The sequence below is a fragment of the Myotis myotis genome, unplaced genomic scaffold, assembly GCF_014108235.1.
Source record: "Myotis myotis isolate mMyoMyo1 unplaced genomic scaffold, mMyoMyo1.p scaffold_m19_p_5, whole genome shotgun sequence".
NCBI classification, from domain to species: Eukaryota; Metazoa; Chordata; class Mammalia; order Chiroptera; family Vespertilionidae; genus Myotis; species Myotis myotis.
The window spans coordinates 109097739-109113606 of NW_023416357.1; the positions used below are offsets into that span (position 1 = coordinate 109097739).

Below are 15868 nucleotides of genomic sequence, written 5' to 3' on the forward strand. Positions count from 1 at the left end.
CAGGCCCAATCCCTAGGTGCAGCCCCTGGTCGGGCTCAGAGCAGGGCCGATTGGGGAGTTGGGGCGCCGCCCCCTGTCATGCACAGAGCAGGGCGGATCAGTAGGTTGCGATGCCACCTTCAGTCACGCTCAGAGTAGGGCCGATTGGGGGGTTGGGGCACCGCCCCGTCACACTCAAGGCAGGGTTGATGGGGAGGTTGCGGCACCACCCCGTCACGCACAGAGCAGGGCCAATCCGGGGGTTGGGGCGCTGCCCCCTGTCATGCACAGAGCAGGGTCCATCAGGGGATTGAGGAGCTCCCCCGTCACTCAGAGAGTAGGGCCGATAGGGGAGTTGGGGCACCGCCCCGTCACACACAGAGCAGGGCGGGTCAGGGGTTGGGGCGCCGCCCTCTATCACCCAGAGCAGGGCCGATCAGGGGGTTGGGATGCCACCATTCTCACACTCAGGGCAGGGCCGATGGGGAGGTTATGGCTCTACCCCATCACACACAGAGCAGGGCCCGTGGGGGGGTGGGGGGGGATTGGGGCGCCGCACCCTGTCACACACAGAGCCGCAGGGCGATCAGAGGTTGGGGAGCTCCCCTGTATCAGGCACAGAGCAGGGCTAATCAGGAGGTTGGGGCGCCTTCCCCTGTCATGAACAGAGCAGGGCGGATAGGGAGGTTGTGGCCCCGCCCCCTGTCACACACAGAGCCGCAGGGTGATCAGGGGGTTTGGGCGCTGCCCCCTGTCACGCTGATCCCGGTGCCGGGAGGCCTCTCGGCTCCGCTGATCCCGGTGCTGGGAGGCATATTACCCTTTTACTATATAGGATAGAGGCCTGGTGCATGGGTGGGGCTGGCTGGTTTGCCCTGAAGGGTGTTCTGGATCAGGGTGGGGATTCCCACTGGGGTGCTTGGCCAGCCTGGGTGAGGGGATGATGGCTGTTTGCAGCTGGTCACACACCCTTCAGGGTTGGGGTCCCCACTGGGGTGCCTGGCCAGTCTGGGTGAGGAGCTGAGGGCTATCTGCAGCTGGTCACACACCCTTCAGGGTGGGGGTCTCCACTGGGGTGCCTGGCCAGTCTGGGTGAGGGGCTGAGGGCTGTTTTCAGGCTGGCGGGTGATGGAAGCTCCCAACCGCTCCTTTTTTTTCTTTTTTCTTTTTTTTTTTAATTCTGGGCCAGCTTTAGCTCTGAGGCTCCAGCTCTTAGGCCTCTGCTGCTGAAAGTAGGTAATCGAAACAATGTATAACTCCAGCTCTGACTCCAGCTCGCTGAAAGCTGTTTCTGGGTTTTTTTTTAGCTTCTATATTTGTTAAAATGTTTCAAACTGCAGGCTCAGAGGCCGGCAAGGCAGGTGGGAACGTTGGAATCCTCCGTCACTGAAGCAAGCAAGCCTCATATTAGTTTCAAGCTGCCTGGCTGCCGGCCGCCATCTTGGCTGCCAGTTAATTTGCATATCTCCCTGATTAGCCAATGGGAAGGGTAGCAGTCGTACGCCAATTACCATGTTTCTCTTTTATTAGATTAGATGCCTAGGTAGTCAAAACACAGAGACTGAACACAGAAGGTGGCTGGCAGGAGCTGGGGAGGGTGAAAACATTCTGGAGATGCATGGTTCTGATGGCTGCTTCATGCCACTTACTGTAGAACCGTAAACTTAAAAGTGACACATTTTATGTTATTTTACCACAACTTAAGAAAAAGAAAAAAGAAAAAGACAAGTGAAGTTGCAAATCTCTGTATCCTTCCCAGGCTAATTCCCTTACTCTCTCCCACTCTAGAGACAAACATATTCATAAGCATTATACATTATTATTTTGCTTTTAAAAAAATTATAAATGCCTCATACTTAAAAAAAAATCTTGGAATAAAATTTTCCATAAAATATTGTTTTTAGTCTCTGTTGATACGCACCTCTAGCTCATTCCTTAGCTGCGGTGTAGTAGTCCCATGATTTGAGTGTATCATACTTTACCCATTTCCCTAAAAGTGGCCACTGAAATTGCTTCCAGGCTCTACAAAGACATCTTTGAGCATGTGGATTAAAAAATGCTAGGTTTTAGGGTATGCTCATTTTCAATAATACTAGGTATTTCTTGATTCTTTCCTAAGTAGTTATATCAATTTATACTCCCATCAGCCATAAAGGGTAATTTCCATCTCCCATAACACTCCAACACAACATATATCTATGTCCAGTTAATTAAATTTTTACTTTAAAGCATGAAGATGATTTACATTTTGATGTAGTCAAATTCATTAGTTTTTTCCTTCTTTAAGAAATCCTTAACCATCTTGATAACAGAGAAAAGTGCCCATACAATAGAATATTTTCTGGTGTTTTCACTATTTATTTACTATTACTTATTTTTAACAAACCTTAATTTACCACCAACTGCTTCAATTCCACGGGTTATCTTAAAAGATGACGCTCCTTTTGTAGTCTTAAAAGAGAAAGAACAATTGTTTTTAGTTTTTAATGCTAAGTTTGCCAAACAGCACACTATATCATAACATACTATCTTACTGTCATTAGATTCAAAGGGAACTTTACCTTGAATGATGGATCCTTTTTAGTTTAAGAATTATAAAACAAAGTTCACCAAAAAGCACAAGTATAGATTTTTATATAAAGTACATTTAGGCAAAAATTCCATTATCAAATACAAGCTTACTGGATTCATCAGTCTTTTCTGAAAGAGATTTGCATATGGGAAAGAATAATTTTTTTAATTTTTGGTATTTTTTAAAGAATTGAATTTTAAAAAAACCACTTGTCTTTTATGCTCCAGCATGAACATTTAGATAGACACTAATTTAATACTTCTCTGCGGTAAATATCCTGTGGATTTTCATGTTATATTAGGGGACTGTAGAGGGTTGAATAGTGTCCCCCCAAAATTCACGTCCACTGTGACTGTGACCTTATCTGAAAATAGTGTCTTTTGCAAATGTATTTGAAATGAGGTCACAGTAGATTAGAGTGGGCCCTAAATTTAATAGGAATGGAAGACTCAAGTAAGAGGGACATTTGGACAGAGAGACAGAGGAAATACTGTGTGACAGGAGAAAATGGACAGATGCAGCTATAAGCCCAGGTACACCAAGGACTGCTGCCACCACCAGAAGGAAGAGGCGGGGCAGAGGGAACACGGTTCCACTGACACCCTGAGTGTGACTGCTAGCCTCTAGAAATCTGAGGATAATTTCTGTTGTCGAAGCCACTCAGTCTGAAGTAGATGTTATGGTAGCCCTCGCAAACTAAGACAGGCACATGCTTTTCTTTCCTGTAGACCAGGAGACCACGGTATTTCTAACCATAATGAGGCAGTAAAGATGCTTACCAGACTAGATGCAAGACGAAGCAAATGAGAGGTTCCTAAGTTGTTAGAGTCCTCGTACCTACTGCCAGCTTTAACGAACAAACCGATTCTTGATGCAGGAGCATAGTTTTCCAGAGACGCAATCACTAAACCATTTGGTAATTTGGTAAACTGTATTTAAAATAAAGTAGAAACAATCATATAAAGCAGAGATGTGCTTACTGTCTTTATATTACCCAAGATATAAGGCATGTGTCGGTTCCAGGGAGCCACTCCGTGAGACTAACCTCAAGGTCCTGAGGATGTACAGGCGCTCCTGCAGGGGCAGTCGTGGCTTTCACTTTGGGAGCAACTTTGAGGGAATAAAATCTCTAAACATACAAAAAAGAAAGGTTACAGACATTTCTCGGAAAAACAGTATATCGTATCCTAGTGTGCCCAAGCAATAGAAGGTGTTCAGGGGTAAAAGAACTCCATGGGAAGATTTGGCTGATTAACTTATCATGGACTTATGAACCCACCATTTTAGCCACGCCTCTCTTAAAACTCTATTTATGTGTGAGTTGTAGAGCCTAAAGGAATGCCAACTTCTACATACTCACTTTTACCATGTAAAGAATTACTGTATTTTCTTATACCTTTTAACTACCTTATTAATGCTTCAAGTGGCTCTTTCTAGCTTTAATGCATTTTAAAAAGTGTGGCACTGTCACAACCACACCTTTTTATAGATTTAGCATTACTGCTTCTCTTATCTGCCCAAAGAGTCTCATCTTTTTAGTCTATTTTCCAATTGAAATAACATCTCCTTAATCATTTTAGTCACTTTAAAAAACTCCAAGGCATACCAAGGAAAACTTCTACCAAGCCCCAAGGGGTTCCCACAGTATCTTCACTCTCTTGTGTGCTACACCGAGACTGCACAATGAAGGGTTGTATCTTCTTTGACCAACACAAACTTCTATCATCCTGAGATTAACAACAGCTCACCCACAGCCGAATCTCAGTGTGTAATATGCAGCCACTGATAAGGTAAAGGGTCCTCTTAAATGCTGGCTAATGAATCTAAAGTGCAGAACTTTTCTTGGATAAATGATATACAGGACCCAGAATTTACTTTATAATGCGTGAAGTTTACGAGGTTACTAGTGGATATCATGTCAAGAGTTAATAAAACACGGTATTGCCAAAATCAAACGATCAAATGTGAACGACAGAGGGCGCTTTGTAGTGCTTTCAGCAGCAGCGCACTAATTGGTTCCTAGTTTTCATTCACTGCAAGACTTTGTAATGATAATTACAATAAGCTTTGCTTTATCTTCAATTTTGTTTGCCGGCTTTGGTATAGTTAACCCTACTTGTGATTTTGGCTTTTAATTACCCCGAAATTAAAATTTAAGACATGTGGGCATATAAGTTCAAATATGAGTAATCCATAGTTCTATTGCCAAGGGAGATTTAGGTACTTTTCCTTCAAATGTGCCTGAACAGTGACGCTTCGTGGGTTATGTGTTTATTTGTCCCTTTAACAAAACTGGCATAAATTTGTTCTTACGTAAATGTTGTTATAATTAGAAACAATAATTACTTTCAAATTTCCCGCCATTTGTTTACATTGGCACTCTCCAGTTGTTACTTTTGAGTTGTTTTTTTCCTGCTGGAAGGTGATGGATGGCAGGGAGATTTGGGACCTTTTGCCTGACACCTGAAGCGCTTGGAGGGTGGTTAATCGCCGGCGGGTCCAGGCCAGGGCGGAGAAGATAATCAGCCTGGACTGGTATAATCCGGGTACATCTACTTCAACATCAAGCCCCGGAGAACCCCATTCCCTGGTCTTCCGACCCCCTCTAGCAGGTGAGGGGCTCCCGGCGTCTGGGGCTGGGCGTCTGCTGCGGCGGGGCCGCCTCCGCGCCCCACTCGCCCCACCCCGACCTCGGCTGACAGCGGAGCTGCTCGCGGGTTTACCACCAAACGCTTCCAGACACCGAACCGCTCCCGGGGCACGTCGAGCCTCGCTGGGCTTCCCGAGGCGTCCCCGATGCCCCGGATCACCATCGCTCCGCGGCGGCAGCACACGGACGCCGGGCCCCCAGTGACAGCTGTTTCACCGGGGGCAGGCGCCCACCGCGGGCCCCCGGGCGCAAGTCGCCACGGAGACCCCGGGAGCCCGCGGCGCACTCCTGCACCCGCAGGACCCAACGCCAGGCCCGGTGACGACCCCTCGCGGGCCCGAGCTCACTCCTCCGTCACGTGCAACCCGCAGCCCGCCGCCCCGGGAAGCGGATGCGCCGCGGGCAGCCAGAGCAGAGGCCGCGCCCGGGCTCGCCGCCGCCTGGCCCGGCCCCACGCCCCCGGCGCGGTCGCCATGACCTTCGGAGGCTCTCAGCCCTCGCCCTCCCTCTGGTTCCCGGGCGTTGGTCTCTTCTACGCCGAGCACGGGCCCGGCTCCCAGGGCCCTCCCGCCCCCACGTCCCGGCCGGCCGCCCCCTCGGCCCGCCAGGTTCAGCTGAAGGGCAGAGCGAAGGCCGCCCGGGACCCCCAGGCCAGGCGGCTCCGGCCGCTCCCGCTCGCTGCCCAGCTGCCCCGGCCTCCCCAGACCCGCCGCCGTGCTCACCGCGAAGGACCCGGCTCTGCTCAGCAGCTTCATGGCCCCAAATCCCCCTGACCCTCGGTCACCGACTGGAAGGCGAGCAAGATGGTGGCTGACGACGGGAGTTTCCCGGCGTGCTCCGCGCTGCGGCCGCGGCCCGTCTATCCCGACCGCGCTCTACTGCTCCCGGGCGGGGCTCCCGCGGCGGGGCTCCCGCGGCGGGGCGGGCGGGGCGGGGCGGGCGGGGCTCCCGCGGCGGGGCTGGCGGGGCGGGCGGGGCGGGCGGGGCGGGCGGGGCGGGGCTCCCGCGGCGGGGTGGGCGGGGCGGGGCGTGGTAACCGTAGTCCACGCCGGTTCCCTTCCGCGCCGGCTCCTGGCCGCACCGGCTCTGAGCCTCTCCGGCCGCGTCCCCGCAGCCCCGCCGCTGTGAATCCTCCCGCTCGGGCTCGCCCGCCGCGGGGCCTCGCCTTCCCCGGCTCCGAGCCGCCGGCCGGCCTCAGGCTCGGGCGAGTCCTCGCCGGGCCGTGCGGCCGGAGGGGGCGTCCGCTGGCCTGACGCCGGGACGCAGCCCGACCACGAGGGCGGCCGCCGACATCGCTCTCGGCGGGGGACGTGGGCAGAGCTCAGTGTTTGTGGGAGGAAAGGAACCTGTTTGAATGGGGGGGGGGGGGCGGTGTGAGACCTCCGGGGGGAGCCGCCGGCGCGTCCCGTGACCAGGGAGGAAGGTCACCCTCTCAGCGGGCGGACCCGGCGGCGGGGCTTCCTGTCCGCGCCTGGTCGGGGAGCGGGGGCACCGCAGCGGCGGCGTCCTCCGAGCTCCTTAGCCAAGCTGCCCGCAGGCCCGCAGCCGCGCCCACAGCCCCGGGGCTTCCTGCGCTCGAGCTCGGGGCGCTCGTGTCCTCCGGCGGCGGAGGCGCCCGAGCCGACACCTGCCCCTGGGCGTCTGGCGGAACCCGTGTCTACAGCCCGCCCGGCACCGGCACGGTGCACTGACACGAGTGGCGGTTCCACGTGAATAGCCACAGAATGTGTGTCATATTTCGGGTGGTATGGCAAGACGCTTCCTCTTTAAATACATTCATAAAGGAACAAAGTTGGTTTAAAAATTAAGTAAATTGACTTAATTTTGATTCGGCGATATGGCAAAAACCAGACAGGCTTTCACCAAAGAGTGAACTGTGGGAACATTGCTGCGACTCAGTCACCCTCCTGCTTAAACATGTTTCAGCGATTCCCCATGTTTTTCAGGATAAGGTCCAGTTAAGATGGATGGCAAACCTCTCTCTCCAGTCCTTACAAACCCGCTTTATTGCTGCAAGTGTTATAGGTGCCCCCCGCCATCGCCTGCGTCCGCGGGTTCGCACAGATGCATCACCTTCTCTGGCTACTCCCACCCACCCCCTCGGGCCTCCCTCTGCATGCCACAGTCTGGTTTTAATTTGCGTCTCTGATGGTTGGAGACACAGCATTTTTACATGCCTCTTGATCCTTTGTCCTCTTTGGAGAAACGTCTATTCAGGTCTTCTGCCCATTTTATTTAAAGTGGGTTCTTTGTCTTCCTTTTGTTGAATTGTATTGGTACGTTATGTATTTTGGACATTAACTCCTTATCAGGTTTCTCATTGTCAATATGTTCTCCATGCAGTAGATTCCATTTTCGTTTTGATGCTGATTTCTTTTGCAGAAGCTTGTTATTTCTGTGCAGTCCCATTTGTTTATTTTTCCCTTTGTTTCCCTTGTCAGTGTATATCTGATATTTTGCTGCCTGTGGTTTCTTCTAGGATTTTTATGGTTTCACAACTTACACTTAAGTTTTTTTAAAAAATCCATTTTGAGTTTATTCTTGTGTATGGTGTAAGTTGGTCTAGTTTCATTTTTTTGCATGTACCTGTCCAATTTTCTCAACACCATTCATTGAAGAGACTGTCTTGACTCCATTGTATGCTCTTGCTTCCTTTGTCAAATATTAATTGAGCATAATGGCTTGGGTCGATTTCTGGGCTCTCTTCTGTTCCATTGATCAATATGTCTGTTCTTGTGCCAGTACCAGGCAGTTTTGAGAACAATGGATTTGTAATATAGCTTGATATCTGGTATTGTGATCCCTCCACATTTGTTCTTTCTCAGGATTGCTGTGGCTATTAGGGGTCTTTTTTTATTGCAGATTTAATTTTTGGAGAATTTGTTCCAGGTCTGTGAAATATGCTATTGATATTTCAACAGGGATTGTATTGAATATATAAATAACTTTGGGTAGTATGGGCTTTTTAATGATATTGAGTCTACCAATCTATGAACACAATATGTTCTTCCATCTGTTTATATCTTCCTCTATCTCCTTTTTCAACGTCCTGTAGTTTTCTGAGTACAGGTCTTTTACCTCCTCGGTTAAAGTTTATTCCTAGGTATCTAAATTTTTTTGCTGCAATGGTAAATGGGATTTTTATTTTTAGTTTCTCTTTCTGTGAGTTCATTATTGGTGTATAAGAAGGCCATAGATTTCTGGGTGTTAATTTTGTATCCTGCTACATTGCTGAATTCATTTATTTAAGTCTAGTAGTTTTTTGATGGAGTCTTTAGGGTTCTCTATGTACAGTATCATGTCATCTGCAAATAAGGACAGTTTTACTTCTTCTTTTCCAATTTGGATGCCTTTTATTTCTTCTTCTTGTCTGATCGCAACGGCTAGTACTTCTAGTACTATGTTGAACAGGAGTGGTGAGAGGGGGCATCCCTGTCTTGTTCCTGTTCTTAGGGGAAATGGTGTTAGTTTTTGCCCATTGATTATGATGTTGGCTGTGGGTTTGTCATATATGGCTTTTATTATGTTGAGGTATGATCTTCCTGTTCCCACTTTGCTGAGAGTTTTTATCAAGAAAGGGTGTTGGATTTTGTCAAATGCTTTTCCTGCATTGATTAATATGATTATGTGATTTTTGTCTCTCAATTTGTTTATGTGATGGTATCATGTTTGTTGATTTGTGGATATTGTACCATCCTTGCATCCACACTTGGTCAAGGTGTCTGATCTGTCTAATGTAATGCTGGATCCGATTTGCTAGAATTTTGTTGAGAATGTTAGCATCTGTGTTCATCAGAGATATTGGCCTGTAGCTCTCTTTCTTAGTGGTGTCTTTATCTGGTTTTGGAATTAGGGTGAGGCTGGCTTCAGAGAAAGAGCTTGGAAGTGTGCCTTCCTCTTGAATTTTTTGGAATAGTCTGAGGAGGATAGGTTTTAGTTCTTCTTTGAATGTTTGTTAAAACTCCCCTCTAAAGCCATCCAAACCAAGGCTTTTGTTTGCTGGAAGGTTTTTGATTACTGCTTCAATTTCATCGATAGTTATCAGGTCTATTCAGGTTATTTGATTCTTCCTGATTGAGTTTTGGAAGCTTGTATTTTTCTAAGAATGTGTCCATTTCATCTAGGTTGTCCAGTTTGTTGGAGTAGAGTTGCTTATAGTATTTTTTTTTTTTTTTTTTTTTACAATCCTTTGTATTTCTGTGGGGACGGTTGTTACTTCACCTCTTTCATTTCTGATTTTGTTTATTTGGGTCCTCTCTCTTTGTCCTTGGTGAGCCTGGCTAGAGGTTCATCAATCTTGTTTATCCTTTGAAAGAAGGTTATTTTGGTTTTATTGATCTTTTTTTGGTCTCTACGTCATTTATTTCCGCTCTGGTTTTTTATTATTTCCTCCTTCTGCTTACTCTGGGCTTTTCTTATTGCTCTCTTTCTAATTCTTTGAGTTGTAGTGTTAGATAATTTATTACCATTTTTTTCTTGTTTTTTGAGGTAGGCCTGTAGAGCTATGAACTTCCCTCTCAGGACTACTTTCACTGTGTCCCATAGATTTTGGATTAATGTGTTTTCATTGTCTTTTGTTACCAGGATGCTTTTTACTTCTTCTTTGATCTCTTTGGTAACCCAATCATTGTTTAATAGCATGCTGTTTAGCCTCCAAGTGTTTGATTTTTTTCATTGTTTTTATTGTAGTTGATTTTTAATTTTATGCCATTGTGATCTGAGAAGATGCTGGATATGATTTCTGTCTTCTTGAATTTGAAGAGACTTTGCCTGTGTCCCAATATGTGGTCTATCTTTGAATATGTCCCATGTGCTCTTGAGAAGTATGTATATTCTGTAGCTTTGGGGTGAAATGTTCTGTCCATTTTCTAAATGATCTACTGAGTCATTTAGGATTGATGTTTCTTTGCTGATTTTTTGTTTAGAGGATTTATTCTGTGGTGTCAATGGTGGTATTAAAGTCCCCTACTATGACTGCACTGCTGTGAATCTCTCCCTTGATATCTTTCAGAAGTTTTTTATGTATTTGTGTGCTCCTGTATTGGGTGCATTTATATGTTTACCAGAGTTATATCCTCTTGTTGAATCGCTCCTTTTAGTATTATGAAGTGGCCTTCCTTATCTCTTGTTATGGCCTTCACTTTGAGGTCTATTTTGTCAGATATAAGTATTGCTACCCTAGCTTTTTTTAAAAAAATATCCATTCACCTGAAAATCTTTTTTTCTATCCCTTCACTATCACTGTGTGTGAGTCATTTATTCTGAGATGCATCTCTTGTAGAAAGAAGATATATGGGTCATGTTTTTGAATCTATTCAGCCACCCTATGTCTTTTGATTGGAGCATTTAATCCATTTACGTTTAAGGTTATTATTGATAGGTACTTGTTTGTCGACATTTTTATTCTTTATGCCGGTGTTCCTTCTTCCCTTCCTATTTCTTCTTTTTACAACAGTCCCTTTAGCATTTCTTGCAAGAGTGGCTTGGTGGTAATAAACTCCCTTAGCCCCTTTTTGTCTATTAAGCTCCTTATTTCACTTTCAATTTTGAATGATAGCCTCTCTGGATATAGTATTTTTGGATTCAGTCCCTTGCTTTGCATCACTTTGTATATTTCATTCCATTCCCTTCTGGCCAGATGTATTTCCGTTGAGAAATTGGTTGATAGTCCCTTATAGGTATCTTTCTGTGTCTCTCTGGCAGCCTTTAAGATTCTTATTCTGTCATTCATGTTTTCCAATTTAATTATGATGTGTCTTCATGTCAGTTTTTTTGGGTTCATCTTGTTTGGGACTCTGCTTCTTGACCTTGTGTGAGTTTCTTCTTTCCAATATCAGGGAAATTTTCTCTCATTTTTTCAAACAGGTTTTCTATTACTTGCTCAGTTTCCTCTCCTTCTGGCACCCCTATTATGTGGATGTTGTTTCATTTTGTGTTGTCCCATAACTCCCTTAGGCTCGCCTCCTGCGTTTTAAGTTTTTTTCCAGTTGCTGCTCTGCTTGGGTGTTTTCTCCTACCTTGTCTTCTAGCTCGCTAATGCAGTCCTCAGCTTCTTCTAGGCTACTGCTGATGCTTTCTATTGTGTTCTTTATTGCAGCTGTGTCATTCTTCATTTCTGTTTGGTTCTCCTTCATTTCCTCTTGATTCCTACACATTGTGAATTTGTCTTCCATCTTTTTCAGCGTCCTTATGACCATTGCTCTGAATTCCTTCTCTGACAAATTGCTTGCCTCCATTTCTGTTTACTTCCTTTTCCAGTGATTCCTCCTTTTCTTTCATACAGAGGCTGTTTCTTTGTCTCCCCATTTTTCTCCTCTTAGGGTGTCTGATTATGTGGCTTACTCTCTACCACATTGACCAAAAAGCACAAAATACAACCAGACAAGACATGACACAGAGGGAACAAAACAGGAACGTATTCACGGCACCGATAACCCCAATAAATGTGACCACCAGAGAAAAGAGAATTAGGGGAGAGGAAAAAAAGCACAAAAATGATATTGAGAAAAGGACAAAAAGTGAGAAAAGAAAAATAAGAAAAAAGAAGCAGAAAAATATACATATATGGGAAAAAACTCCACAAAACAAACAAATAAAACAAAAAATGCAAACAGCAAACACCCAGAGAAAAAGTAGAAAACTGAATCTGACGAGGTAGAGCTTATTTCCAGAAAGTAAGGTAAAGGAATTGAATGAATGGAGGAATGGCTATGGTTCAGTATAAAGGAGGTAGAAAGAGAATGAGTGGATAATACAAAAAGTAAAAAAAAAAAGTCAATAAAAATATTTTCCCCTTTCTTTAATCTATGTATCTATATATTCATTTGTTTTTGGAAAATTAGAGAGCAAATAGGCTTGAGTTTGGTAAATTTAACTAATTAAGCAATTAGGAAAAGAGAGCAAGTGAAGAGAGGAACAACAAAAGCATAAAATAAATTGGCTGGCAAAGAAAGAGAAAAGAGAAGGGTGCATGGACTTGGAGCAGGGGAGAGGGAAATTAGATATATTAAGCCAACGAAGACTACTATAATAGTAATGTGTCAATAAAGCAGATAAAAAGATCAATTTTTCACAAGGAGTAAAAAGAAAGGAGAGAGAAAAAGTAAAGCAGGAACAGGAGAAGAGAAACAGGATGAAAAAGGGAGAAGTGAGGAAGAAAAGGTTCGAAAAAAAAGTGAGATAAAGTAAAATGATGAAAAATTAAAAATAATGTAGAACACTAATTTAAAAAAGGTTAAAAAGAAAAAAATAAAAGAAATTTTTTTTTCTTTCCCTTTCTTAAGTAAAAGATAAAAAATAGAAAGTGAAGCAGTGAAGTGTTGTTTGCTTCAGCTGAGTTTTAATGTCCCGTGGGGGCTGGATTAAGACCCCTGCCTACTGTTCTGTCTGGCACTTCTCAGTTTCCTGTTAGGTAATCAGGTCCTTGTTGAAGTTCCCAGCTATCTACCGCTCCTCTGTGTCTGTCTCCACAGGCTTGGATTTAGGCATTCAGGGCCAATCTGCCTGCTTTGGCTGCTTTCAGTCATATTTACACAAGCGTCTATTTCTGACATGGGCTGTAGGTGGCGGTGTTGCTGTATTAGTTTCCGGGGCCGTTAGGAGGGGCTAGCTCTTCTGGAGAAAAATGGCTGTTTAGGTTGGAGGGACCAGACTGTCCCAGGGCTGGATTCTTGGTTGTCTCTCCTGCTTGGCTCCCCACCCTCCACCAAACCACCACCACCTGCATTGCAGCCTCAGTGAGTGTTTGTAATGGAAAGATCCTAGTTACTGAGTTTAGTGAGCAAAAGCAAGGAAAATATAAAGACAGAGCAACTGCCCCACTGCATGATTCTCTCCCCCCCACCCCTGGCATTATGTAGCTGGTGCAGAACTTCAGGCTGCCTTTCTGGGTGTGGTCTCCCATGGCTGTGGAGTTAGATCTAGAGTCCCCCACTGCCATCAGTCCTGTGGACCCCCTTCCACAGTCGAGTGTTACATGTGTCCCTGAGGGATGCGGACTTGGTCAGTTTCCTTCTGACCCTCTAGTCCCAGTGGTCACACATTTCTCCAACCCAGATCCCCAATCCTACCATTCTCCAGGTGTCTTCTGTCCTTTGCAGCCACAGATTATCTCACCAGCTGTGTTTGATTTGCCAATTCTGGGTGAATGTCATTCAATTTATTTGTGTTTTCTATCTGCTCCATGAGAAGGCACAGGACACAACCATCTATTCGACTGCCATTTTGTCTCCCCCCGAGACAAACTTTTTAGGAGCCTGCAGCTGGGGAGGCTGGAGTCTCAGTGTTCGTGGGTTCACAGCCGAGGCAGCAGGCCTGGCTGGTGTGGCTGTAGGGTCCCGGGTGGTGTCCGAGGGCTCCTGGGTGGAGGTGAGGCTGGGCTCCCAGTCATAGCTGCTCTCCCCTTCAAGATGGTGTGGTCTCTGTGGCAGAGCTGCCCCCCCTCCCCCAGAGAAATTGTAGTGGTAGGAGAGGCTGCCTGGCTAGGGGAACCTGGTCTTCCAGCCCCCAAAAGTCTTGCGGAACATAACTGTTCCCCCCCCCCCCCCCTCACACACACCACATGCCCATGCACTCCCCTTTTGCTACTTCACTCACTCTCTCCCCCTCGCTGCCATCCTGTTGGCTGCCATCTTGGATTCCCACTACCCCAGCTTTTTTTCCCTTTCCATTTGCATGGAATATATTTTTCCATCTCTTTACTCTCAGTCTGTGTGAGTCTTTTGTTCTGATGTAGGTCTCTTGTAGGCAGCACATATATGGGTCATGTTTTCTTATTAAGTCACCCTATGTCTTTTGACTGGAGCATTTAATCCGTTTACATTAAGGTTATTATTGATAGGGATTTATTTATTTATTTTTATTTTCTTTATGCTTATTATCCTCTCTCTCTCTCTCTCTCTCTCTCTCTCTCTCTCTCTCTCTCCCTCCCTCCCTCCCTCCCTCCCTCCCTCCCTCCTTCCCTTCTTAAAGAAGTCCCTTTAACATTTCTTGTATTGCTGGTTTGGTGGTAATGTATTCTTTAACCTTTTTTTTTTGGTCTGGAAAGCTTTTTATTTCACCATCAATTTTAAATGATAGCCTTGCTGGATACAGTAGTCTTGGATTTAGGCCTTTGATTTTCATTACTTCAAGTATTTCATACCATTACCTTCTTGCCTGAAGTGTTTCTATTGAAAAGTCAGCTGACATTCTAATGGTAACTCTTTTGTAGGTGATTTTCTGTCTCTCTCTTGCTGCATTTAAAATTCTTTCTTTGTTTTTAACATTTGCCATTTTAATAATGGTGTGTCTAGCTGTGGGTCTCTTTGGGTTCATCTTGATTGGGCTCTCTGTGCTTCCTGAACTTGTGTGATATTTTACTTCACCAGGTTGGGGAAGTTTTCTGTCATGATTTCTTTTTCTTTTTCTTTTTCTTTTTTAAAAATTATTATTTTTTATTTCTTAAAGTATTACAAAGAGTATTACACATGTCTCCTTTTTCCCCCCCTTGACATTCCCCCGGCTTCCCCCACCCCCCAGTGTCTTGTGTCCATTAGTTATTCTCATATGCATGCATATAAGTCTTTCGGTTGATCTCCTACTCCCCCCAACCCTCCCCAGGGTTCCCACTGTAGTTGGACTTTCTACTCAATGCTGCTCTGCCTCTGTATCCATTTTTGTTCATCAGTCTATAATGTTTCTTATTATCCATGAATGAGTGAGTTCATGTGGTATTTTTCTCAGCTTCCCAGGGGCTGTCTCGGTCTCACAGGGGCCATCTCAGCCTCACAGGTGCCGTCCCAGTCTCACGGGGGCCGTTTCAGCCTCACAGGGGCCGTCCCAGCCTCACGGGGGCCGTCTCAACCTCACTGGGGCCGTTTCGACCCCACCAGGGCTGTCTCGACCTCACCAGGGCCGTCTCAGCCTCACCAGGGCCGTCCCAGCCTCACTGGGGCCGTTTCAGCCTCACCGGGGCTGATTCAACCACACCGGGACCGTCTCGGCCTCACCGGTACCGTCTCGGCCTCACCGGTGCCATCTCAACCTCACCGGTGCCATCTCAGCCTCACCGGGGCCGTCTGAGCCTCACCGGGGCCGTCTGAGCCTCACCAGGGCTTGTCATTATTTCTTTAAACAGGTTCTCTGTTCCTTGCTCACACTCTTCCCTTCTGGTATTTTCATAGTGCAGATGATGTTATGTTTCATGTTGTCTGAGAGCTTCCTTATGCTCTCTTCCTGTTCTTTAATTATTTTTTTTCTATTTTTTGCTCTTATTGGGTATTTATTTCTACCTTCTCTTCCAGTGGTTGTCTATTGCTGATTTGATCCCCTGCTTCATCCAGTCTACTTTTTTTTTTTTTTTAATATGGAACGCATCACGAATTTGCGTGTTATCCTTGTGCAGGGGCCATGCTAATCTTCTCTGTATTGTTCCAATTTTAGTATATGTGCAGCTGAAGCAAGCACTCCAGTCTACTTTTAATACCTTCCAGTGTGTTCTTGATGTCAGATGTATCATTCTTCATTTCTGTCTGGTTCTTGTTCATGGCTTCTCTTTCCTTTTTCATGCTATTGTTATTTGCACTGTTACATCTTTTTTTTTTTTTTTAAATAAATCCCTGACCCTGGGCCAGGCATTTCCAATTCTGGTTTTTTTGTTTTGTTTTTTTAAATATAATTTATTGATT

At 45.8% G+C, this 15868-nt stretch overlaps 1 protein-coding gene and 1 non-coding gene across 6 annotated transcripts in view; both read right to left on the minus strand.

Moving 5' to 3' along the window:
• The window catches only part of LOC118656194 (cytochrome b-c1 complex subunit 2, mitochondrial), a 32495-nt gene extending 26411 nt beyond the window's left edge, over window positions 1–6084 (minus strand). For 2 of the 5 annotated variants that reach the window (XM_036309136.1, XM_036309135.1), the window contains exons 1-4: window positions 5924–6084; window positions 3597–3680; window positions 3331–3480; window positions 2366–2430 (exon numbers count right to left, since the gene is read on the minus strand). In XM_036309136.1, coding sequence (XP_036165029.1) covers window positions 2366–2430; window positions 3331–3480; window positions 3597–3680; window positions 5924–5956 — 332 coding nt within the window. In that variant the 5' untranslated portion in view covers window positions 5957–6084. Of the gene's footprint in view, window positions 1–2365; window positions 2431–3330; window positions 3481–3596; window positions 3681–4897; window positions 5084–5923 lie in introns of all 5 variants that reach the window. The other 3 variants (XM_036309134.1, XM_036309132.1, XM_036309133.1) reach the window with 3 other exon arrangements.
• A 9456-nt stretch (window positions 6085–15540) lies between these two features.
• LOC118657123 lies at window positions 15541–15647 on the minus strand. The gene has a single exon (XR_004967862.1). It is a non-coding gene; the product is annotated as a U6 spliceosomal RNA (small nuclear RNA).
• Window positions 15648–15868: the final 221 nt, after the last annotated feature.